The following is a 24,615-nucleotide window of genomic DNA, read 5'->3' as shown; positions in this document are numbered from 1 at the left end:
CTTCAACGTTAAGTGTTTTTAATGTTTACAAAAAACATATAATGAAGTGGTAATTGAGTACTAACCATCTCTCATATCTTTGATTGTTTTAGTTCTGTGGATACCGATACAGCCCAGGTGGTAACGCAAGTGCTCTCGGAAATTACAGCCACCAGTGGTAAATCTGTACCACCCCCAGGGACTGCTGTCAGGGTAACTTGCCTACTTTTAAATCAGTTAGTAAGATGGAATATATTATGTTCCCGACTAAAAAAAAACTTACAAGCAATCTGTTAGCATGATCCTTAACCCTGAAAGGCAAAGATAGGGATCTGTTACAACCAAAATTGCACCAGAATGGAAGGAATTAGGCGTATACTAAGGTTTTCGAACAAAAAAAGGTTGTCTGGCTTAACTCTACGAGACCGTATTGGATTTAGTAATTGGGTAAATCGTAATTAGGAGTAGCGAAATGTCTTGTAGGCACAAGGTTCTCTCTGTTAGAATGAACACACCTGATAGATGTCCTTAGTTAGTAGGGTTCCAGCTACATGCTAATAGCACATGACTTGGTCATAAGAATGTTGAGTGTTTGTGCGACTTTGATACCCTGACAGTAAAACATTTCCCTCATCACAGACTCAGTTATCTACTCACCACAATGTATGTCAGCTTGGAAAGAGTTAAAGATATTGCATCTCCATGAGTCGCTAGTCTAGTTTAATATATTCATCATTTTAAGGTCTGTTGTGCTCTGTCTCCCTCTTTTGTGTCCCATTCAAAACTTAAACGTGACGACCGCTACACTTGCTTTCTTGTTAAAATAAGATACTTTGTTTTATCAACATTTTATCATGTTTGGTAGGCCCCTGATCCAGCTCGCTTTCGCAGTTTATCGGGATGATCATTGGGTTCTGTTTTGTACCCCCTTCCCCTCTCCCATACTCTAAAATTAATCATGCTCGCATCATATTATCCGCATCCCCACTCCATCTTAACTGGATTTCCCATAAATTACAATAATTGAAGGAAATCAGATTTGTTTCATCAAAGAGTCGTCAAGGTGTCTTTTATTATTTTCAGGATACTCCAACGGTGTCATCCAAACCAGTCGAAGTGCCGACAGTAACATCTCCATTCGTTCAGCCAAGCTTGTCAACAGGTACAGCTAGTACTTACGAGCAAATTACGTAGCCAAGCATTAAGATTCTTAAGTTTGAGGGTTCCATCGTAATCCATACATTAGCAGCTTCATGCAAGGTTTGGTTCCACAGAAACATTTTGAGAGTCACACACTTGGTGGCTTCACTTTCCCTTCCCCTCCTCATCCCATCCCCTCTCTCTACACATTAGGAACTCCAAATAATGTTTGTCCATAATTTTCCTGTTTTGTTTTCCTAGTTTACGTGAGTTTAGTGACCACTTTCCTCCGATGGTTTACTGCATTAAGGAAATTTTGTAAGGTGAAATTTCTCATATTTTACGGTGAAATCCAGTTTAGATGTTGCCAACTTTGAAATCACTCTGTATCGTTTGTCAGTAGGTGCATCTTCGTCGGTCTCCAGTTCTAAGCCGAGCGCCGTCATTGCTGAAGCTCCAAAGAGTGGGGGCGCCCTACACACTCCTGTGGCAGCATCGACTCCAACAGACACAGCAACAACAGTCCCACAATCAACCAAGTTTGATTTTGGTACAAGGAACAACAACGCTAGCACCAGTGTCCCTGGCGGGTTTTTCTTAGGTCAGTATTAGGCATAGGCGTAGGAGGCGGGGGGGCTGCAGCTCCCCCAACCAAATAACGGGCAATATGCTGAGAATTTTTCGTGCACCTACTGAAAGAAAAATAAATTGCAATGTGTTTTTCAATGGTTAAACTTATCATTATTATTGTAACGACATCCCCAAAAATTTTAACCAATATGGAAGGGGTATAACACGGCAAATGATTGTATGTAGTTGGCATGCCATGTAAATACCGATGCATGCCTATATGATATGAACATTAACATTTTGAACGTGCAGAGCGCGTGAAAAAGTTTGGTTTTATTTTTCGGGCAAGTCGTTACAGCCCCCCAAATCAAATTGGGCTCCTACGCCTATGGTATTAGGAGAGGTACATAATACCTGCATGTCTCGTTATGCTACATTCTTGATTGTACTTGCCTATAGAAGCAATTGTCGGAGTCTATCATCAAATTTCTCACGATAGAGGTAGTTTTTGTACATTTTACGCTGGGTTTTATGGAATCGACAATATTACCATCTTTCATGTCATTCGAAATGTCTTATTTATTGAAATGTGTTGACTGTACTTGCTGAAAGCAACAGTCAGGGTTTATTACCAAATTTAAAATGATATTGGCAGCTTTGTGCATTTAACATTAGGTTTTGTGAAATAAACAACATTGCTATCTTTTTATTTCATTTCGAATGTCTTCTTTGTTTGAAATATGAGAAATTGGACTCCACTTTTTATGATGTGTTTTTCCATCATTAATAACAATACAGTAAAATAGCTTGTTGCATCATCTACTTGAACGATCAGAAACTATTTCTTATTTGCTATTATCATTAGTATAACGTTTACTGTAAATTCCCTGTACTTTTTATCAACCCTCTCTAGGTGGTGCTGTTACAGAAAATCCTACAGGAGCCAGTGCAGTCTTTGGTGGACGAAAAGCCCAGACGTCACAGGACACAAATCAGACCCCAGAAGCCAAAGATGGGACCCTAAAGGGGCTTCTAGAGGAAAATCCAACTGACTCAAAGGCTCCAAAATCTGGTAAAGATACATGGCACAAATTAGTTTTCAAAAACTCCTTATGTGAAGAGTCTTTTTCAGTATTTTTCAGTTATTTTTTTCATCATTTTTCAGTTATCAAGGCAGAGCAATCTACAAAAAAGAAGTAAATATCATGTTTTATAGCCATAAATTCAAATTGTATTAAAAAAGAAAAACTGTCAAATCTAAATTGATCTTTTTGTAACCATTTAGAAGTTTTCTAAAAAAAGATGTGGGCAAAATAAAATGGAACCTTCCAAGTCATTGGTTTGAAATGATAACAATATCGTTACTCAGCACTTCAAAGCAAGGTGCTATGTTGGGCTCTCAACAGGAACCTCACGTACCTCTATCACACCCATATCTTGTACGGCTTATACAGCAGTCCCAGTTCCCAAGAGAGGTTTCAACAAAGGCTAAAAAAGAAAGTTTGAAAAGATGTTTAAATGAATTTTTTTGGTCTAGCAAGTTATTCTAACCAGTGACTTCAAGGATTAGCAAAAATGAAAGGCTGTCATTTGTATTATGTGATCCATATGTTTCACCATGCAGCCATGCCTTTTTGCCCTTTTTACTGTGCAATCTGTATGATTATGACAGCAACTCCCTGTACCCCCCCCCCCCCCAATTTTCCACAACAATCTCAGAAGTAAAACTACACTTTCCTTACTACAATGTATAGTATTTTCTCCCTAACATATTGAACAATGTGTGTAAGTTTACCATCTTTGGGGGGGGGGGGGTGGGGGGCTAGACATACAAACCTATAGCTTTCTAACACACAATAATGCTTCTGGATTTGGGTCTGACTTGTTTTCATGTATTTTTATATGATTTATATTTATCTTACCTTCAGGTCCTGTCAGCTCTACACCGCAGGGGAATACTGCTTCAGCTGCACCACCACCGGCAGCTCCGATCAATTTTTCTTTTGCGTCCAGTTCGTCTAAGTTTGGGTTCGGGGGATCTAACAGTGGATTCTCTTTCAGTCAGAAGGCTTCTACCGCCCCAAATGCTGAGACATCATCTGCTTTCGGACAATCCGCCGCCATAACTGCAACGCCTTCGTCTCAGCCATCAGAAGCAGTTAACGCCTCGACGGCTTCGACACCAGTAGAAACGGAAGCCGCTGGACCCTTTGTATTTCCGGTGTCTAAACCATCGATAGGTACGGATTCAGCATCCGGGTTTGCTCCTGGTGGCACGCCTAATCTCTTTGGAGGAAGCACCCCAAGCAGCTCAACGCCAACGTCTGTTTCGGCCGCGGCTGTTGTTACCACCTCTGCTGTCAGCAATCTAGCTGTTAGCAGTGCAACGGCCACCTCTTTATTCGGCAACCAGGCACCTACCATACCCCAAACCACATCTGCATTTTCATTTTCGTTTGTTGGGCAGGCTACCCCTGTGACTGTAAGTGCTCCATCATCTGGTTTTTCTTTCGCACCGACCAGCAGCAGTGGCGCGATCGTGTCGAGCACGTCTGCTACCGGTACGACCCCCTCGCTTTTCGCGACGGCTACCACATCCGCTGTTCCTGCCCAGACGACAACAGACGCTTCAGGATTCTCATTTGCTTCGACCTCGTCTGGTCAATCGTTGTTCGGTGGTTCAGGTGCAGGGAAACCGCTGTTCGGATCTCCTGCAACGACCACCAAACCAAGTTTGTTTGGACAACCCGCTAGCACTTCAGGTTTGTAAAATATTTGTAATATAACAGATGCAAGGTTTAGTTTTAATTATGGTCAATTTTAATGAGGAACTTTTTTGTTTTGACCTTTGACCTATGTCACAACGTCGAGAGTGGCGAGAGTCAGATTATTCGGCTGGTCTCTCTCTATATGTTGTAGTGTCTCTATTAAACAAGTCTGTGTTTGTGAGTGATTCTTGTTATACTATAAACTATAAACCCAATTTCCCAAGAGACTTAACTGGATTCATGTTGGTACATCTAGAGTAGGGGTTCTCAACAGGTGACCTGTGACCCAGAGATCTGACCTGTGAAAGGTTTAATTAGATTTAGAAAGTGAGGTGACCACAGACTTTCTCTAGTTGGGCATTCAGACCCTCAGGGGCTACCCTGCACATTGCTCAATCTGCATAGAGAAAGATTTTGTGTCTTGTCAGGTCATTTGCTGCAACAAAAGTTTGCCTCTGACCCTCATAGCAAGCTGCTGAGAAAGCCTCTTATCTAGAGACTAGAAGGGCAGAAATCAACCCCTTATCTAGAGACCGGAATGGCAAAGTCAACCCCTTATCTAGAGGCTGGAAGGGTAAAAATCAACCCCTTATCTAGAGACTGGGAGTGCAAAAATCAACCCCTTATCTAGAGACTGGAAGGGCCAAAATCAACCCCTTATCTAGAGACTGGAAGGGCAAAATTCGACCCCTTATCTAGAGACTGGAAGGGCAAAAATCGACCCCTTATCTAGAGACTGGAAGGGCCAATATCAACCCCATATCTAGAGACTGGGAGTGCAAAAATCAACCCCTTATCTAGAGACTGGAAGGGCAAAAATCGACTCCTGATCTAGAGACTGGGAGTGCAAAAATCAACCCCTTATCTAGAGACTGGAAGGGCCAATATCAACCCCTTATCTAGAGACTGGAAGGGCAGAAATCAACCCCTTATCTAGAGACTGGAAGGGCCAAAATCAACCCCTTATCTGGAGGCTGGAAGGGCAAATATCATTCTTTATAATAACTGAGTAAAGGTGGCTGCAAAACATACTCCTTGATAATGATGGTGATGGTTGTGTTGCTACATCTGATCTTATCTGTGACAATAAAGCAAATTGTGGTTGTCATGACAAGGTTTCTATGACAACAAGATATCTCGGCGATGACTTTGACCAGTTTTGAAGTGTGAAGAAATATTGACTGAGATCTTCTAAAAGTATTCTGCATACATGGTGTGACAGTATTGTACAATTTCATGCAGTAAGATTCATTCTTAGAAATTAATATTACCACAAAATGTTTCCTTTCTTTTGTATGAAAACATGCCTACAGAAAGAAATGTGGCTGTTACCTTTCGACTTACTATTTTCATCGGCATTCTGAAAATATTTCAATCATTCTTCCGCTCGGTTTACAGTTTGTTTACAAGTTGATCAACATTCTTTACCTTGACAGCTTTTGCAGTTTCTAGTTCCACAACAACAAGCTCTGGTGGTGGATTTTCTTTTGGACAGCCTACCACAACCAGCCAATCATTCTTTGGCCAGCCTACATCCACAACTCAGTCAGTGTTTGGTGGTCAGCCATCTCCATTCAGTACGGCATCAGCATCTTCTCCATTCGGTCAAAAGTCAGGTTAGTCTGCATCCGTTTTGATACGAGGGTCAGAGGTCATCTGCTTTATAGGAGTTTTATGGAAGTACTTGCACTGAAATGCAAAATATCATACAAGGGTTGTAATGGTACTGTATCACAGGTATAGAAAATTGTTGAATAATGAAGGTCATATGTACTATTTTGGGGCAGTCATTCTCTGTCGTTTTCCTTTTATTGATAAATATTTTGCCTTTTCACTTGAGGACATTCAACAGCATAATTTTTTCGGTTGAATTTTGTTGTATTCATGGGAACACTATTGGCCTATGATTAGTGGATATAGGCTATGAAAGTACAAACAGTAACATCTGGGAGGCATTTGGTCCTTTTTGGTGTTACTATTTATCAAATTCTAGGCCAAACGGTTTGAAAGTTTTCAAGGTTTGTTGGACTATTTCAGTATTTGTTTTGGAATTGTTATTGTTTGTGCTCAAGGAGAGTCTCAATTATTTATTAAAAATCTGAAAAGAAAATCCAAATATGTCTCAAGTTCATGCATTCAACCAGCAGACCTAATTTTTGTTTCCTCATTCTCCTTCTCCTTCTCCTTCTCCTTCTCCTTCTCCTTCTCCTTCTCCTTCTCCTTCTCCTTCTCCTTCTCCTTCTCCTTCTCCTTCTCCTTCTCCTTCTCCTTCTCCTTCTCCTCCTCCTCCTCCTCCTCCTCCTCCTCCTCCTCCTCCTCCTCCTCCTCCTCCTCCTCCTCCTCCTCCTCCTCCTCCTCCTCCTCCTCCTCCTCCTCCTCCTCCTCCTCCTCCTCCTCCTCCTCCTCCTCCTCCTCCTCCTCCTCCTTCTCCTTCTTCTCCTCCTCCTCCTCCTCCTCCTCCTCCTCCTCCTCCTCCTCCTCCTCCTCCTCCTCCTCCTCCTTCTCCTTCTCCTCCTTTCTCCATCTTCCTGTCTTTCTCTTATTCTTCTCCTTATCCTCCTACTCCTCCTCATTCTATTTCTTCTATTTCTCCTATTCTCTTCCTTCTCCTCCTCCTTCTCCTCCATCTCATTCTCCCTCTCTTTCTCTTATTCTCCACCTTCTCCTGCTTCTCCTCATCCTCCTCTCATCTTACTCTCTTTGTTTTGTGCGAAATGTTCCAGCATTTGGACAGGCACCAGTGTCATCGACCACAGCTTCCACTGGGCTCTTCAGTCAACCTACTGCTAGCAATACCAGTGCTGGACCCTTTGGGACATCCACCCCTGCCGCAACCACAGCTTCAGGACAGAGCACTTCGGGGGGTGTGAGCTTTGGAGGTTAGTAAACATTTTAAGAAAATAGGGCTCTAGCTTCTAGTGAACAAAAGAAAGAACAGACAATGAAAGCAGTAACTTGTTGATCTTATTGTCGTGTGTGGTTAAATTCTGCTCCTGAAAGACTGGTAATATCCTGTATAAGTTCTTCTATTTGGGATGTAATGAATTCTGCAATAATCTCGGCAGTCACCATCTATCTATAGAGATAACAGATGCTTTTCTTTGACTGAGCAATTAAATATTCAAATGTTTGAGAGCTGTGAGGTAATGTATTATGGCTTCTTGGTGAGTTGTGCAATACGAATTGCAGTATTTACAAGAAATTCTTTACCAGAAGTCAGTTATAATCGAAAGCATACACTGACAGCTTGACAAAACTGCAAGGTTCATTTACACAGCCCCCGTAAACGAGCAAGAGATTGTGAAATAGTCTGCACGTACAGCTCGAAACTTACCTTCTCTGGAAGCTGATTACATTGTTGTGATAGGAGACATCTGAACCTTACACCCTGGGTAAACTTGTAAAGCGATTAACGACCAATTAAGGACATACAAAACTTTGTAGCTGTAGCAGTTTCCTGTTATTAACTGTTAGTTTCGTTTATAGGGTAAGTAAAACCAGATTGGGTTACAGTTACATTTCCTGTGTTGAATCTCCAAGTGACATGATTTCACATAGTGTGATGCACTCAGCAGATTCCACAGGGGCCCCTTGATGATTTTTTTTTTCTTTTCAAATTGCGTGATACATGTATCCAAAACTCGTTTGCTGTAGATCAAATATTTTAAAGTAGCCTTTTGTTGACATGAATTTGATCAATATTTCTATATTTATTCCATATTAACTGAAAGTCCTATAAAGATTTACTTAATTAGTTTTTCCTTCCTGCATTCTATATGTGGTTTATATTTTTATTTAAAATGAATAGGTGTTTGGGCAATCAAACTTTGATAAGTCAATAATCATCTACTCGATAAACTTTACATGATGGTAAAAATCTAGGCATCGGGTGTCTCAGGTCCCTGGCATTCAAACTGAGTGTTTGAAACCCTCCCCTTGGGCTTCACAATAGTTTGAAAGAGTCTGCAAAAAATTCCAAAGAAATCAAACTTGTTGATATCTGTGGGGGGGAGAAAGGGGGGATAAAACTTGAACGTGAATTGCTTCAAACGTTGCAAACTAGTGCCAAATAGTGCAAACTTGTCCAACTAAGCATGCTTAATCAAATAAAAGTATCTCAACGGGGAAGCAGATGTAGACATCTTCCCCAGGCCACATCGCCACTGGACGGTCTCCAAGACAACAAAGGGTAATCTTGGGGTCACCGAGGTCAATAAAGATTGAACGCAAGGTTTGTTGATCGACAGATTTGCAATCTTATTAAAGTGTGTACTATTTACCAGGTTTCATAGCGAAAAAGATACTTTAGTTTTCAAGGTTTTTTTTCTGTCTTGCCTTCTTAATAAAGCTGACATTAGTTTGGCAAGGAAAAAGTCACAAAGAAAGTGTCTCTTTTTTTAATATGTTTTGGTCTGACTAGCGTTCTTCACTGACCAGACAGTACAACAGGCGTTTAATACAAGGTCTGATTTAAGCATATCACACTCTCGGATGCATCAGCAAGTCAAGACAAGTTGTCATATTACCCTCAATTGTTATTAAAGCAAATTACCGCTATAAATGTACTCCACAACTGTGTAGGAGACGTTTATACTCATTGCTTGAATCAGGATAACGGGAAGTAGAGTTAAATAAAACTGCCATAGCAAGAGAAGGAAAGTGACCTATAGTCATGGGTTGAATCAGCCATTTTTGTTTTATGTACATTGTGAACTTTGATTTTCCTGGCTTGTTATTTGTAGGTGCCTTTGGCCTAGGAGGAAAACCTAACCCAGAGGCAGCAAAGATCAATCCGTTTGGCGTCGCGGCTTCGACCGCCGGAGGATCCGGTCTCTTCGGTGGAAGTAAATTGAAAACTTTGCCAAATTTTTTTGTAAAATTGATTGAATCATTCATAAGTGTAGCAACATCTGACGATGGTTTCATGGTAATGAGACGATGTCTAAAATGTCAGGTTTATATATTTATTTATTATCGACCTGAAAAGGCAGTTATTTTAATGTGCCAAGCAGCTACGTGTGGATTTGGAGAGAGTTCGGATGGGGCTTTTGTCTATCGATTGATGAGACCGTTCCAAATGGGAAAACTATGAACATGCCTATAGAGGGATAAACCCAGCACACTTTAGTCAGCCTTGGTGTGAATCATTGGCCTCCTAGATGCTGCAACTCCCTATACATTCATGCAACTGTAACCTTTGGTCCTTGTCAGGTCGGGCGGTGTGTGTGTGCTTTACGCCTATGACCGAACAAGATTTAAGGGTTGAAGTCTTTTCGCTTCAGTTTTGGAAACTCAATATGTAGCTTTTTCCTTTATACTGGCTGTTGGCAGATTCAACAAATGTAACCAATGCAGGGAATTAATCTTTCATTTGACCTAAATGAGCATCAGACATTTTGTGTTTGTGAGGGGTTGGTGTGGGGAAGTGGGGGGGTCAGTTGCATGACTGGGGGTCTTCATGATTATCACAAATAAGTTCACCACAGTCAAACTGAGGAAAGGTCACATTTCCAGTCCAGTATTGACTTTTTGACTGATTCTGGTGGGAAGTGAAAAATATGGTGTAATTTGTAATTTCAGTAATGAATTGGATTGACCAGTGACCTCTTAATAACGTCGTCTCAGCAGAGGCATAAGTGATGATATCAAGAACAAATTTTTTTTAATTTGCTGTTCACATTTTCTTTTCACAATTCCTAGCTACCACACTGTTTGGTGGTCAAGGACCGAAAGCATTTGGTTCTCCAACCAGCTCTGGTGAGTATAACAACTTCAGCAGTTCAACTAGCTGTTTTTTTCCTCTATTTCGGTCACTTTGGTGACCAGTGCTATAGTCAAAGAAAACAAAAAAGCTTCAACTTGAATGGTTAGGCCTTTCGATATAGAGATGATAAAACAGCCCTCCCAAGGAGTTTGGCAATAATATCAACCCCTTCGGAAATCCCTCGGAAAATCGTTCTAAGTTAATGTCAGCTTTTCCTTTCATTATGTGGCAAGTATCTACTGGGAGGGTCGAAACTCTGGTCGAACCATTTTTGTCAACCACAAATTAAAAATATTCTATTTTCCATGATTTATACAAGGATCATCTTGCACTTAACAAAGTTACTTTCATATTTGTGAGAGGAAATAATATTTTGTAGTTTACCTTTGGTCAGTGCTCTTTAGGCAGAGTACCTGGACAGGAAAGAGGAAGAGAGTTTTTTATGTGACTATAATTGCCTCGAATGAAAGTGAAAACTTAGCTAACTGCATTTTGATCGTGTAACCATTCTTGAAGGTTTTCATTTCTGTAATCTGTTCGGCTACCATCGTATTCGTGCTCCTATGGTTTCCGACAAGTTTTGATTTCAATCGCTCCACCGAGATCAGAGATTCATGCTTTGCTTCGTCAGTCGTGGAATTTATGGTCAACCAAAAATGCATGTATCAAAGAAATTCATCTTTAATATGTTTCCATCTTGAGCAAGGCTTTTAGTCCAGGCACATGGGACATTCTGCGAAAAAAGAAAGAAGAAAAACGGGTAACGAGAGGGGGGAAGCCGGTCAAAACAGAAATAAAATAAAGCAGAAGACACTGAAATAAATAAATACAAAATTTTACCCTCATTTTGAGCCATTTATGCAATCTTCGCACTGCAGTACATTTTCTCATGGTTTATACTCAATTGCAAGGTTTAACACAATCGTGATGTATTCTTATAAGTTTTATATCAAAGAATGGGGAATAATGTGTCCAGTTTATTGTAGCAAACTGCTTTATGCAATATCACCAAGTTGCTACATAAAGGCATAGATGGTGTAGTAGTTTTTGTGCACTGCACAATACCATTTTCAGTATTGTAGTAGATACAGAATTCCTAAACCTGAAAGCAAAACTCGAACACTTAATCAATAATAATAGTAACTGATAATTAGGCAGTCATTTTTACGACGCTTAAGCGGCCACTAATGTGGGAGAAGCTGTCAACAGATCACAAAAAGAAATACCCTTTAAGGACGTTTTCAGATGGGAAAACCGTAGATTGCTCTTGGATGTAAAAACCCCACCTCACTATGACCCGGCCCGGCATCGAAACCAGAACCTTCCGGTTGCTAAACCACATCACTTCAAATGCTACCGCCTTTATCCCCCCAGCTACTTGTATAAATTAGAACAGATGTATACTTCATAAGGTTTTGATGGTAAATTCTTCACCTGCTTGAAAATCTGTTCGAAATGATACCACCATTTGGTTCATTACCAATCTCCATCAAAGGAAAGTTTGCAAGTTGTGTGTGGGATGCAACCCCCCACCCCCTCCCTCCCACCACCTCTTATACCCCCTCCCCTAGGCTGCAAGATTCAATGTTTGACATCCTATTTCTGACCAAGCTTCTGCTGTACAGTATCAAATAGGTTTGGAAAATTAACTTGCACATTTTGATGCAAATATAAAAGGAAAAGATTGGGAGTTGTATTAGTTTATCTGCAGTTGTAATATTTGAAAATAGTATTATGCTATATATGTGTAATGATATTCCATGTTAAAAATTAAAAAAACATATTCAATATCATAATTCTGAAAGCATGCATGCGAAGATTGTCATACAAAAAAGAGATTGGAATTTCATAATGTCTAGAGATTTACAAAGCTATAAAAGACAAGCATTGAACAATTGAAAATTGTGATTTCTACAGCGCTCATGAGGAAAACTAAAGTGATCCTAAATATTTTGCTGTACAAGCGGTATTTGCAAACATATATAGAAACGGACGGAAATAGGAATTGGAATGAAAATTTAAATGCTGAAGGATGAATAACAGAATTTCCCATGTGAGAGCTTTAAATGATGACGTACCTGAAGGTTACAAGTACATAAAGTACTCTTCCATGAAATTATTGTTGGTATAACTTGCTTTAAACTTAATCAAGTGATCAAAAGTGGCAGGCAAACATTAATAACTTGTGTTGAGCAATAGCATACAATAGCATCAAACTGTCTGTCAAACCCCCCTTCCCACCCCTCCCCCCCAAAAAAAACTTAGTTATCATATAGGCTAATTAATGTCACTCCTCTGTTACCTGTCCCCTCGCAATTCATGCACTTTCCCCATCTACCTTACCATCAATACTTGGTAGGGTTTTCGTACAGCACCCCAGTCGACCCCCTTTCCATTTCACCATCCACTTCCTTTTCCTTTGGAATTTACTGATCTGATGTACAATTCCTGAAAAAAAATATTGAAAAAAGTAAAAATTTCCAAATGCAATTTTAACACCATATTTAAAATTCTAAAAGTCTAAACGACAAACAAGCCATCCAATGTCTTCCTTTCCTTCGTTTGGTCATATTCGTATAGGTGGAGGTGGTTTTGGGGGCAGCGGGTCTTTCAGTACAAACGCCGGAGGTGTCGTGGCTGGTGGATTTGGCAGCGCCTCACAGACAAGTACAGGTAGGATGAATATCTCAAATTACCTTTTCACACAATTCTATTCCATGTTGATGATTTAAAGAACTAAAAAACTATAAGAAAAGATTTTTTGGGGGGCTTTTACAAAATCTTTACTATGTGAAGTACGACATATTTCTGACGGAGGAGTAATGTAACTATGCCTTCTACCAAATGAGTAGATGAATATTTAAAAAAAAAATCTTTTTCTGAACGTGGAATCAATTTATAGTTAAATATAATGATGTCGTAGACCTGGGGTAGGCATATAATTTTCGTCTTATTAATTTTTAATGTTGGCCTACAGATGCCAAAAATGGGTTACATTGAAGTGAGGGATTTGTATGCCATATAAGGGCTTTTGAACATGCTTAAGCATGAAAAGAGCGCTATATAAATTTGGTAAATAATAATATTAATAAAAAATATAATTTGGTAAATAATAATAATTCATTAGTATTATCATGCCAGTGGCAGAAGAGCCAACGAATATGGAACACACTGGACGTACATGACTCTTTTATTCTCTTTTATTGGTCTAGCATCGTCGGCGTTTGGTGGCGGCCCTTCATTTGGAGGTGCTCCAGCCTTTGGTGGTAAACCATCGTTTGGGTCACCCTCCGGTTTTGGAACCGGAGCGGCCTTCTCTAACCCATTGGGACAGAGCACCTTCGGTGCGAGTCCGCCCTCGGGGTCTGTCTTTGGGGCTTCATCATCAACTATGCCAAACACACCCTCTGCAGGCTTTGGAGGGTGAGTTTATCCATTTGTTTCCTTTTTTCTGTTTCTTTGTATGCCTTTGGAATAAAAAAAAAATTATGGTAGTATTAATATTGAACTACAATAGGTAGGAAGGTAGGTACGTCAAGCACGAATGCAGAAGTTATGTTTAATACCGAGAATGAGACATCTTGAGAGGTTAGGTGACATTCAATGAAGTGATCATGGATTTAAGGACAGAATATTAACGATGCGTGGTTGAGACGACATGACAGATTGCCCACTGAGCTCCACCTCCTGGTCTTAGGGAGTGTTTCTAGCCATTCAAGTAGTTGACAATCAATCAAGTGATCATGGATTTAGGGACAGCATATTAAGATGCGTGGTTTTGACAAACCGTGTGGAATAGTTTAGTCTTTTCTACACGGTTTGTCGAAGGAATATCCCTTGAACACATAAACCTCATCTAAAATGTGCAGGAAATCAACAACCTGTTTGAACAGTTTATAGTGTTAGTAACTGTGCTATGAGGAAGTTTGGACATTGCTTAGCCAAAAGGGGAAGGGCAAAGTTTAGTGGGCAGAGTTCATGGGAAAGTTTCATTAATGCTCGGTTTTATTATACCTTAGCCTTTCACTGATGGCAATTTCCCCTTTCGTATTGAAATTAACAGAGTGATCAAATGTCTGTGTAAACCTCATCAAAGAATCGCTCTTAACAAGCTGTTTGATGATAATGATGTCACAGAAATCTTGTAAATCACTTTTATACGATTGTATGTATACATATATAATATACTAAATATCAACACATCAGATAACTTCCACTTCACGAATGGTTTTCGACCTTTTTGGGCTCATCGGGTAGAAGGTAGGAACAGAAACCCTGACCTTTGTGTCACACCAAGGGCGGCGGAACCGGGGGGGGCACAGGGGGCACGTGCCCCCCCACTTTTCCTCAGGTTAAAAATGTGCCCTTTTGCTACATAAAAATTGAGGTGTCTCAAGTTAGCAAGAGGCCAGGGAACCAGAATGAACACTCGGGAAGGGCCGTTTCTAGCCATCTGAGGGGTTTGTAAAACCAAAAAATTTCTTGTACGCTCCGCGCCAACCGATGGTGGCGCTCCGCTCAGATAGTCGTGCATACAACTTTGCAAATCCTGGCTACGCCCCTGACTTTCAATGAATTTCTGTGGGTCAAACTCAAAGCTCTTTCGAATGGAGGAAATTTGTAAAGATATTAACAAGAAATAAACTCTAATTTGGAAGATTCCTACAATGGCAACTAGCATGATTTCACCTCATTTTGTCTCAAAAGAAAACTTGTTCCTTGTTTCCCAATTTACACATTGGATATTGCAGTGCTAGTATGCATATTTTCCTTGGGGGGGGGCGTTGATGGAGTGATGTGTATACGCAAATAAGATAATACAATAAGAGTTATAAAGGGTACTAAATATAAGGCTGCATCAGTCCAATCGAATTTCTGCAAAGTGCCCTTTGATGTCGGTGCCCCCCAGATTAAAAGTGCTTCCACCTCCCTTGTGTCACACAGACCCTTCGGGCACAGTGGTTCTACGGGTGTCGATGCGTCTTATAGGCTTTCTAAGAATATCAATGAGAGCATATTACATTACGCAAGGTTTTGATTGCACCAAGTGCACCCCGATGATATGCATTAAATAAGTTCCGAATCTGGACTGTCTTTCCCAAGGGGACTCGAGACGAAAGACTTCTGTTGAGTTTGTGCAATTTGTGTCTCGCCTCCTTTCTTACAGGTTTGCATCTCAAAATACCCCCAGTTTTGGTGGAATAGCGTCCAACAGTCCCCCTGCATTTGGCACTGGTGGTGGAGGCGGTGGCTTTGGTGCGGCCCAGACCGGTGGTGCATTTGGTGGAAACACCGCGTTCGGAGGAGGTAAGAACGCTTTACCGTAAAATACGGCAAGTTTAACAGTCAATCAGAATCGATTTACGGCGGCGTAGATATTTCTAGCTCCTACGAGCAGAGCCCGGTGAGATGTAAAGTCTATCTGTCTGTCCATCTGTAGGTCTGTGTGTCCGATATTCACAAAATGCACCTCATTAGATCTTTGATGGGTTTGGGTGGTCACTCAAGGTGTTTAGGAATTCATTCTCCTCCAAGGCTTCTGGTATTCAACCCCCCCCTCTCCCCCTTTATTTTTGCTTTTGCTTTCAGTTTTCACCTTCATAGCCCTGGCGAACCTCTTGTGGGGTACGTTGTGTCCGGGGGAAGGGGTACGTTGTGTCCGAGGGAAACGGTACGTTGTGTCCGGGGGAAGGGGTATGTGAGGAGGAAGTATCCTTTCCCTGTATCCTGAGAATGTTGTAAGAAGTCATGTAAGGGTGCTTAAAGAAGTTGCAACTATTCAAGAAATTGTTGTTCAACATTTTTTCATATTGTTCCTCATAAATGAGAGTAAATGTTGTATAGGGGGGGAGGGGCACCTCTCAAAATAAGTTTCGCTACCCTAGAAAGGATCGCAGTGATCTAGGGGTCATTTTGAGCCATTGCTTGAAATTATGCAAAATTGAATTTGTCCTATGAATAAATTAATATTCACTTATTAAGTTACATGATTGTTTGTAGTGGGGTCATATGGGATTTTCAAGACTTCTGGTTCCCAGGTAAATAAATACAGGGATTTTTAATGGAAGCTTGTCCCAAAAAAACACAAAAATGGTTTCTCACGCCATCATGAGTGGGTACAGGTTCTTTTGGGTTACTTCATAACATACAAATCAATAGTTAATTTTGCAGTCAGTTTGGGCTGTCATGATTGAAAACACAAAGATTTACCAGCCAGTTGGGACAGTTTTCTGATGCTAATACCTCTCTAAACTGTCCTCCCATATCATGCTTCAAAGCACTGGTAGTGACAGTATGAACAGTTCCTAATGTTGATCTGATAGAAACATGATATTCATACTGCTCATACTGACACTACCGGTGCTTTGAAGCATGATATGGGACAGTTTAGAGAGGTATTAGTAAAAGTAAAGTAAAGTATAGAAACAAACTTGTCCAGACTGGGTGGATTTACCCACAGATATCAGAGCTTAGTTACCAAGCTGAAGGCCCCAATGATCGCTGAGTATATTCCCAAGAAATTAAGAATGTAAGCAAATATTGAGAAATCAATTATCAATGCAATGGGAGAGCAAACAAAAAATATCAGCTTAGATATCGTAATCACTTGAGTGTCAGCCGAAATTCTGTCGACCAATCTACTGTCAGTCAAACTGAGATTAAAAAAAATAATAAACTGAGAGTTTGGCCTCATTAATAAGTGTAGTAAATTTAATTTGCTCATATTTTTTCCATTTTTTTGTTTAATGTTTTTGTGTAATTTTTTTGTGTAATCACTGGAGTGTCAGCCGAAATTCTGTCGACCAATCTACTGTCAGTCAAACTGAGATTAAAAAAAATAATAAACTGAGAGTTTGGCCTCATTAATAAGTGTAGTAAATTTAATTTGCTCATATTTTTTCCATTTTTTTGTTTAATGGTTTTGTGTAATTTTTTTGTGTAATCACTGGAGTGTCGGCCGAAATTCTGTCGACCAATCTACTGTCAGTCAAACTGAGATTAAAAAAAATAATAAACTGAGAGTTTGGCCTCATTAATAAGTGTAGTAAATTTAATTTGCTCATATTTTTTCCATTTTTTTGTTTAATGGTTTTGTGTAATTTTTTTGTGTAATCACTGGAGTGTCAGCCGAAATTCTGTCGACCAATCTACTGTCAGTCAAACTGAGATTAAAAAAAATAATAAACTGAGAGTTTGGCCTCATTAATAAGTGTAGTAAATTTAATTTGCTCATATTTTTTCCATTTTTTTGTTTAATGTTTTTGTGTAATTTTTTTGTGTAATCACTGGAGTGTCAGCCGAAATTCTGTCGACCAATCTACTGTCAGTCAAACTGAGATTAAAAAAAATAATAAACTGAGAGTTTGGCCTCATTAATAAGTGTAGTAAATTTAATTTGCTCATATTTTTTCCATTTTTTTGTTTAATGGTTTTGTGTAATTTTTTTGTGTAATCACTGGAGTGTCAGCTGAAATTCTGTCGACCAATCTACTGTCAGTCAAACTGAGATTAAAAAAATAATAAACTGAGAGTTTGGCCTCATTAATAAGTGTAGTAAATTTAATTTGTTCATATTTTTTCCATTTTTTTGTTTAATGTTTTTGTGTAATTTTTTTGTGTAATCACTGGAGTGTCAGCCGAAATTCTGTCGACCAATCTACTGTCAGTCAAACTGAGATTAAAAAAAATAATAAACTGAGAGTTTGGCCTCATTAATAAGTGTAGTAAATTTAATTTGCTCATATTTTTTCCATTTTTTTGTTTAATGTTTTTGTGTAACTTTTTGTGTAATCACTGGAGTGTCAGCTGAAATTCTGTCGACCAATCTACTGTCAGTCAAACTGAGATTAAAAAAATAATAAACTGAGAGTTTGGCCTCATTAATAAGTGTAGTAAATTTAATTTGCTCATATTTTTTCCATTTTTTTGTTTAATGTTTTTGTGTAATTTTTTTGTGTAATCACTTGAGTGTCAGCCGAAATTCTGTCGACCAATCTACTGTCAGTCAAACTGAGATTAAAAAAAATAATAAACTGAGAGTTTGGCCTCATTAATAAGTGTAGTAAATTTAATTTGCTCATATTTTTTCCATTTTTTTGTTTAATGTTTTTGTGTAATTTTTTTGTGTAATCACTGGAGTGTCAGCTGAAATTCTGTCGACCAATCTACTGTCAGTCAAACTGAGATTAAAAAAAATAATAAACTGAGAGTTTGGCCTCATTAATAAGTGTAGTAAATTTAATTTGCTCATATTTTTTCCATTTTTTTGTTTAATGTTTTTGTGTAATTTTTTTGTGTAATCACTGGAGTGTCAGCTGAAATTCTGTCGACCAATCTACTGTCAGTCAAACTGAGATTAAAAAAAATAATAAACTGAGAGTTTGGCCTCATTAATAAGTGTAGTAAATTTAATTTGCTCATATTTTTTCCATTTTTTTGTTTAATGTTTTTGTGTAATTTTTTTGTGTAATCACTGGAGTGTCAGCCGAAATTCTGTCGACCAATCTACTGTCAGTCAAACTGAGATTAAAAAAAATAATAAACTGAGAGTTTGGCCTCATTAATAAGTGTAGTAAATTTAATTTGTTCATATTTTTTCCATTTTTTTGTTTAATGTTTTTGTGTAATTTTTTTGTGTAATCACTGGAGTGTCAGCCGAAATTCTGTCGACCAATCTACTGTCAGTCAAACTGAGATTAAAAAAAATAATAAACTGAGAGTTTGGCCTCATTAATAAGTGTAGTAAATTTAATTTGCTCATATTTTTTCCATTTTTTTGTTTAATGTTTTTGTGTAATTTTTTTGTGTAATCACTGGAGTGTCAGCCGAAATTCTGTCGACCAATCTACTGTCAGTCAAACTGAGATTAAAAAAAATAATAAACTGAGAGTTTGGCCTCATTAATAAGTGTAGTAAATTTAATTTGTTCATATTTTTTCCATTTTTTTGTTTAATGTTTTTGTGTAATTTTTTTGTGTAATCACTGGAGTGTCAGCCGAAATTCTGTCGACCAATCTACTGTCAGTCAAACTGAGATTAAAAAAAATAATAAACTGAGAGTTTGGCCTCATTAATAAGTGTAGTAAATTTAATTTGCTCATATTTTTTCCATTTTTTTGGTTTCATTTTGCGATAGGATTTTCAAGTACTCAAGGAAGTGGATTCGGGAACAACAATTCGAACGCATCGTAAGTCTCTTTATATTTATGACAGATTGAAACCTAAAGGTGTAACTAGGTAAACAAGGATTCATGGCATTCTATTCTCGCAAACATTTTGGTTGTTAATTCACAGAGTGGCCATTAAAGTAGTAGCTCAATATTCATGACAGTCCTTCTGAATCTGAATAAGGGCTTATAGATCCACTTATTTTGAAACGAGAGACAAAAACGTTCTCCTTCTAGGTCATAAATTTTTTCTTTTAAAAATTTCATATATCTTTATTTTGTGTGTAAAAGTAAGTTGGCCTGAGGTTTCGATCCTAGCAAGATCTTCTTCAAAGGCTAATTGACAAGTAACAGTAACAGAATGGACAAAAACACGCACAGAATACAGACAGGTTAATGAGCAGGGTGAACACAAAGGGATAGATGTAAAGGGGATTAGTAGACAAGGGTGGAGAGAAGTACGTTCTGCATTAAAACATGATTGTATCCATGATAGCTGTACCAGTACCCAGTACTTTCTGAATGGAAACATGATTGTATCCATGATAGCTGTACCAGTGCTTTCTGAATGGAGACATGATTATATCCAAGATAGCTGTACCAGCACCCATTCCATTGTTTTCTGATCTTTTGTCAAGTTTATATTCCTTTTGTTTCTGATCTTTTGTCAGTTTCAAAGATTTTGATTTTGTTTTATTTCTTGCAGCTTTGGAGCTGGTTCATTCTCTCAATACAGAAATTAAAGACAGATGAGCTAGAAGACATCCCACAGGAGTTGTGTGGCAGGTGTGAGCAGGATTGTGAACAGTTGTCCAGGGAGGAGGAAGGGTGAGGGAAAAGGTGGGGGGAGGGGTGCAAAATGTGAGGGCATATAAGTCATTGTGTATTGCATATTGCATCAATTTTGACTTAATTTGTAAATATGTGTCATTCATACTAAATCATATATTATTTCATGTGATTTATGTGTAATATATAACTCCTCATTCTGAGAGGTTGAGGTAGTTACATTCTTATAGTTGCTCCTAATCAGTGGGTTTATAAACTGTTTTTTAATCCTGTATGGGAGATCTTCTTGTATCCTCATGTATTGCTCTTACAAACATTTACGTCTAGATTCGTTGATTCTTTTACGATCTTGACGAAGTGACATTTTTGAGCTTATCAATTTGTACGTGATGTTTAACTGTCTAATATACTTCACCCAAGCATCAGAAGTATGTGGATTGTATGTTAAGGCAATATTCATCATGATTAGCTTCTCAGCAGTATGTAATAATATCACAGCATTTGATGTGTCATTTTTTGGTTTCGATTATAATCGTAACCTTTGCATTCATGAAGGCGTATGTATGCGTGTGTGTGAGTGCGTTTGTGACGCCCAGTAAACACTATATCTCAAGAAAGGAAAGGACAGACAAATTTCATATTTGGTGTGTAGAAGTACTACATTGAGTACAAGAAATCTATATTTTTTAGTGGCGGTCAAAGGTCATTTGGGGTCACCAAGGGTCAAATTGTGAAAACCTTGTAAACATGATATCTCAAGAAGGAACTGTCAGACCTATTTCATATTTGGTGTGTAGAAGTACCACATTGAGTACAAGGAGCCTATTGTTTTTAGTGGAGGTGAAAGGTCATTTGGGGTCACCAAGGGTCAAATTGTGAAAACCTTGTAAACACAATATCTCAAGATGGAAAGCATGGGCAGATCTCATATTTGGTATGAAGGTGTATTAATAAAGAAACCTATTGATTTTGGTGGAGGTCAGAGGTCATTTGGGGACAACAGGTCAAATCGTAAAGCCTTGTAAACAAGATTTTGGACAGATCTCATTTTTGGTTTGTAGATGTACCATATCAAATTTAAGGTGTCTATTATTGCTGTTGGTGGAGGTCAAAGGTCATTTGAAGTCAACAAATGCGGAACATTTACTTCACTCCCCTCTTACCTGTCTCTTTACACTAACCACGGAGCTATAAACAGTTTATAGCTCCATGGACTAACACACCTTCCTAAACATAATATCGCAAGGGAAGCTTGGACAGATCACAGATTTGGTATGTCATTTAGTACAAAAAGCCTAATGTTGTGGGTGGAGGTCAATGGTCGTATGAAGTATGAGTTCACCATGGTTCAAATTATGAAAACCATGCTTATTATCAAAATATTTCAGCAAGGACAGATGTCATATTTAGTTTGTTGATGTATCTATCACATTTAGTACAAGAAGCCTGTTGTTGAGGTCAATAGTCATTTCAGGACAGCCTGTGTCATGCATTGTGAATTTATTGTTTGTCACATCACACTGCTTTTCACTGTATTACTAAGATCAAGTATGTTGTACACCCTCACTACATTACTTCAGATTAATGAAGAAAATTGCTCAAGCTACATCATCGAGGCCACAATGCATTTTTGCACCGCCCCCCTTTTTTTTGCACTGCGTTATACTTACCAGGGAGGGAGTTGCTAGAAGGAGATACAATTCCAGTCTATTGTATGATGGACTCCATTTTTGACAATAATCTGTTAATATATTTTCTGATATCATTTAATTCTTTGCTTTTGTTTCGGATCAGCTAAGTGATCCAGAATCATACATGGAAGTGGCTTTTAAGTCCACATGTCTACATTGATATAATATTGAAAATCATCATGATGAAACTGCAACATCAACATTTGTTGAATTTTCGACTCAAATATGAGTAAATAATATCCATGCATTGAAGTAAATATTGAAGCCCATTATATGAACATTTTTTGTTCCAAAATGCTCAAAAGTGCCCAGGCATGTGTATTTATAGTCTTGCTAAGATAATGGAGTAATGCATATGTGTGTGTGGGCGGGGGGGGAGTTGAAGGAGGTGGTCTGGGAGGTGGTAAGTGGAGGGGGGGGGGAGAATGACTTGGAAGTTGTAAAGCATTAGTTTGCTGAAAAAAGTTTATGGTAAATTCATTTGTCTGTTATGAGATTATTTTCATTGGAAAATTTTGTTTCGGGACAGGATAAGGGTGGTGATTGAACTAGAGAAAAGTCCTGTCACTGAACAGATTTGGCATGAAAAAGATCCAAGTTCATGTTCAAACTATCCTTTATTAACCTTTAATATATTAGAATCAAATTGAATCCTTCTCTAACAACTATCTGCATGTAAGGAATGGTTAAAAGTACTTTATTCACTTGCTATGTAATGGTTTGTTCTAAATAAATAAAGTGCATGTATTTTTGGATACATGTATTGAATTTTTTGAAACATTTTGTTTGCTCAGATGAGTTTTTTCTGCAAGCTGCTAAACAAGGTAGGATATATTTTGATGAAAAGAAGGCAGTAGTTGGGATTGAACCAGGGACATTCTGCTGCCAAAATTTTTTCTCTACCACTAGACCATTAGGTGGGAGAAGGCTTTTGCTTGCATTTCAAAATATTTAAAGATCAAGTTGTTTGGACAAGTTGTTTCTCCACTGATCCTTGTCAGGGAGAGGGAACCTTGTCAGGGGGAGAGGTGCCGGCGAATTCCCTTGTCCGCTTGGGAACCTTGTCAGGGGGGAGGGGTGGCGGCGAATTCCCTTGGCCGATTGGGAATTCTTGTCAGGGAGGAGGGTGGCGGCGAAGTTCTTTTGCACAATTACTCAACCTGGACTTGAACTGAGCTGATCAGAAATGTCTAATCACCTATGGAACAACCGATTACACCATTTTGGTTCCCAATGAATAAACTTCGTTTCTTACCTTTATACTTCCACGTCCTCCAAAGAACAGAAAAGTAAAAGGCTCTGGCTGGACTTGGAGCATACACATGCATTCTGTGGGAATTGAACCCTAGACAAGGAGTTTGTCTTGCTCTTCAGGCACAGAGCACTAACCACTGCACCATTGTAACTGTTGAGAAATAATGCTCGTTTCTAATATTTAAGGTTCACATTGGAAGGAAAGAGGTATAGGAATAGAAAAAGGAAAACTGCCTTCACTCTTCACTGGGGTTTGAACCCTAGACAAGGAGTTTGTCTTGCTCTCCAGGCACAGAGCACTACCACTGCACCACTGTAACTGTTGAGAAATAATGCTCGTTTCTAATATTTAAGGTTCATAATGGAAGGAAAGAGGTAAAAGTATATAAAAAGGAAACTGCCTTCGCTGGGGTTTGAACCCTAGACAAGGAGTTTGTCTTGCTCTCCAGTTCAGAGCACTAACCACTGTACCACTGTAACTGTTGAGAAATAATGCTCGTTTCTAATATTTAAGGTTCATAATGGAAGGAAAGAGGTATAAGAATAGAAAAAGGAAAACTGCCTTCACTGGGGGTTGAACCCTAGACAAGGAGTTTGTCTTGCTCTCCAGGCACAGAGCACTAACACTGCACCATTGTAACTGTTGAGAAATAATGTTCGTTTCCAATATTTAAGTTTCATAATGGAAGGAAAGAGGTAAAAGTATATAAAAAGGAAACTGCCTTCGCTGGGGTTTGAACCCATGATCTGGAGTTTGTCTTGCTCTTCAGGTACAGGCACTAACCACTTCACCACTGTATCTGTTGGGAAGTAATGCTTGTTTCTAATATTTGAACCTAACAATGTAAGGAGACTTGTAAAAAAAAAACATAGGAAAAAGCCAGTTGGCTTTGTGATTCCTTGACATATACTTTGCTCAAAATTTCAAATAAGTGAGGCAATCTTTCCAAGCGAAAAAGTAGTGAGAGTATTTTAAACTCTGGATACGATTTGTGAAGAGAACCGAACCAGGAAAGACTTCATCACACCAGGAGTTTCGCAGGACAAGAATGTTATTGATCCTGCTTTTTGGTTTCGATGATAATCGTAACCTTTGTAGTCATACAGGTGGATGCGTGTGTGTGTTTGATGCATTGCTTGTAAACACGATATCTCAAGAAGGGAAAAATGGACCAATTCCATAATTGGTGTGTAGGAATACCACATTGAGTAGAAGAACCCTATTGTTGTCTGGGAGGTCAAATGTCATTTTAGGTCACCAGAGGTCAAATTGTGAAAACACGTAAACACGATATCTCTTGGAAAGCTTGGACTAAACTTCAATGCATTTTTGCATTCTGTTTTTGTTTATGTGTCATTCTGGAAAAAAATGGAGGCAATATGATCAAATGATTTATATTAATAAGTAACTTTATCTATAGCAAAAGTAACATTACTGTGAAATAAATAATTTTCCTCCTACTCCACCTAGTGTATTGCTTTTAAGGTATGCT

At 38.7% G+C, this 24,615-nt stretch overlaps 1 protein-coding gene across 5 annotated transcripts in view; it reads left to right on the top strand.

The window, feature by feature from the left end:
• The window catches only part of LOC139963596 (nuclear pore complex protein Nup214-like), a 46,278-nt gene extending 23,632 nt beyond the window's left edge, over positions 1-22,646 (top strand). For 3 of the 5 annotated variants that reach the window (XM_071964484.1, XM_071964483.1, XM_071964487.1), the window contains 14 exons: positions 93-192; positions 1,063-1,141; positions 1,520-1,720; positions 2,603-2,761; positions 3,618-4,451; positions 5,894-6,073; positions 7,181-7,336; positions 9,200-9,301; positions 10,158-10,214; positions 12,802-12,894; positions 13,434-13,644; positions 15,389-15,528; positions 19,358-19,409; positions 20,095-22,646. In XM_071964484.1, coding sequence (XP_071820585.1) covers positions 93-192; positions 1,063-1,141; positions 1,520-1,720; positions 2,603-2,761; positions 3,618-4,451; positions 5,894-6,073; positions 7,181-7,336; positions 9,200-9,301; positions 10,158-10,214; positions 12,802-12,894; positions 13,434-13,644; positions 15,389-15,528; positions 19,358-19,409; positions 20,095-20,131 — 2,401 coding nt within the window. In that variant the 3' untranslated portion in view covers positions 20,132-22,646. Of the gene's footprint in view, positions 1-92; positions 193-1,062; positions 1,142-1,519; positions 1,721-2,602; positions 2,762-3,617; positions 4,460-5,893; positions 6,074-7,180; positions 7,337-9,199; positions 9,302-10,157; positions 10,215-12,801; positions 12,895-13,433; positions 13,645-15,388; positions 15,529-19,357; positions 19,410-20,094 lie in introns of those variants that run through there. The other 2 variants (XM_071964486.1, XM_071964488.1) reach the window with 2 other exon arrangements.
• The last annotated feature ends 1,969 nt before the right edge of the window (positions 22,647-24,615 follow it).

The sequence above is a fragment of the Apostichopus japonicus genome, chromosome 22 (genome assembly GCF_037975245.1).
Source record: "Apostichopus japonicus isolate 1M-3 chromosome 22, ASM3797524v1, whole genome shotgun sequence".
Taxonomy (NCBI): Eukaryota; Metazoa; Echinodermata; class Holothuroidea; order Aspidochirotida; family Stichopodidae; genus Apostichopus; species Apostichopus japonicus.
The sequence above is the reverse complement of the archived record's forward strand: the minus strand, read 5'-3'. Positions and strand labels throughout refer to the sequence as shown.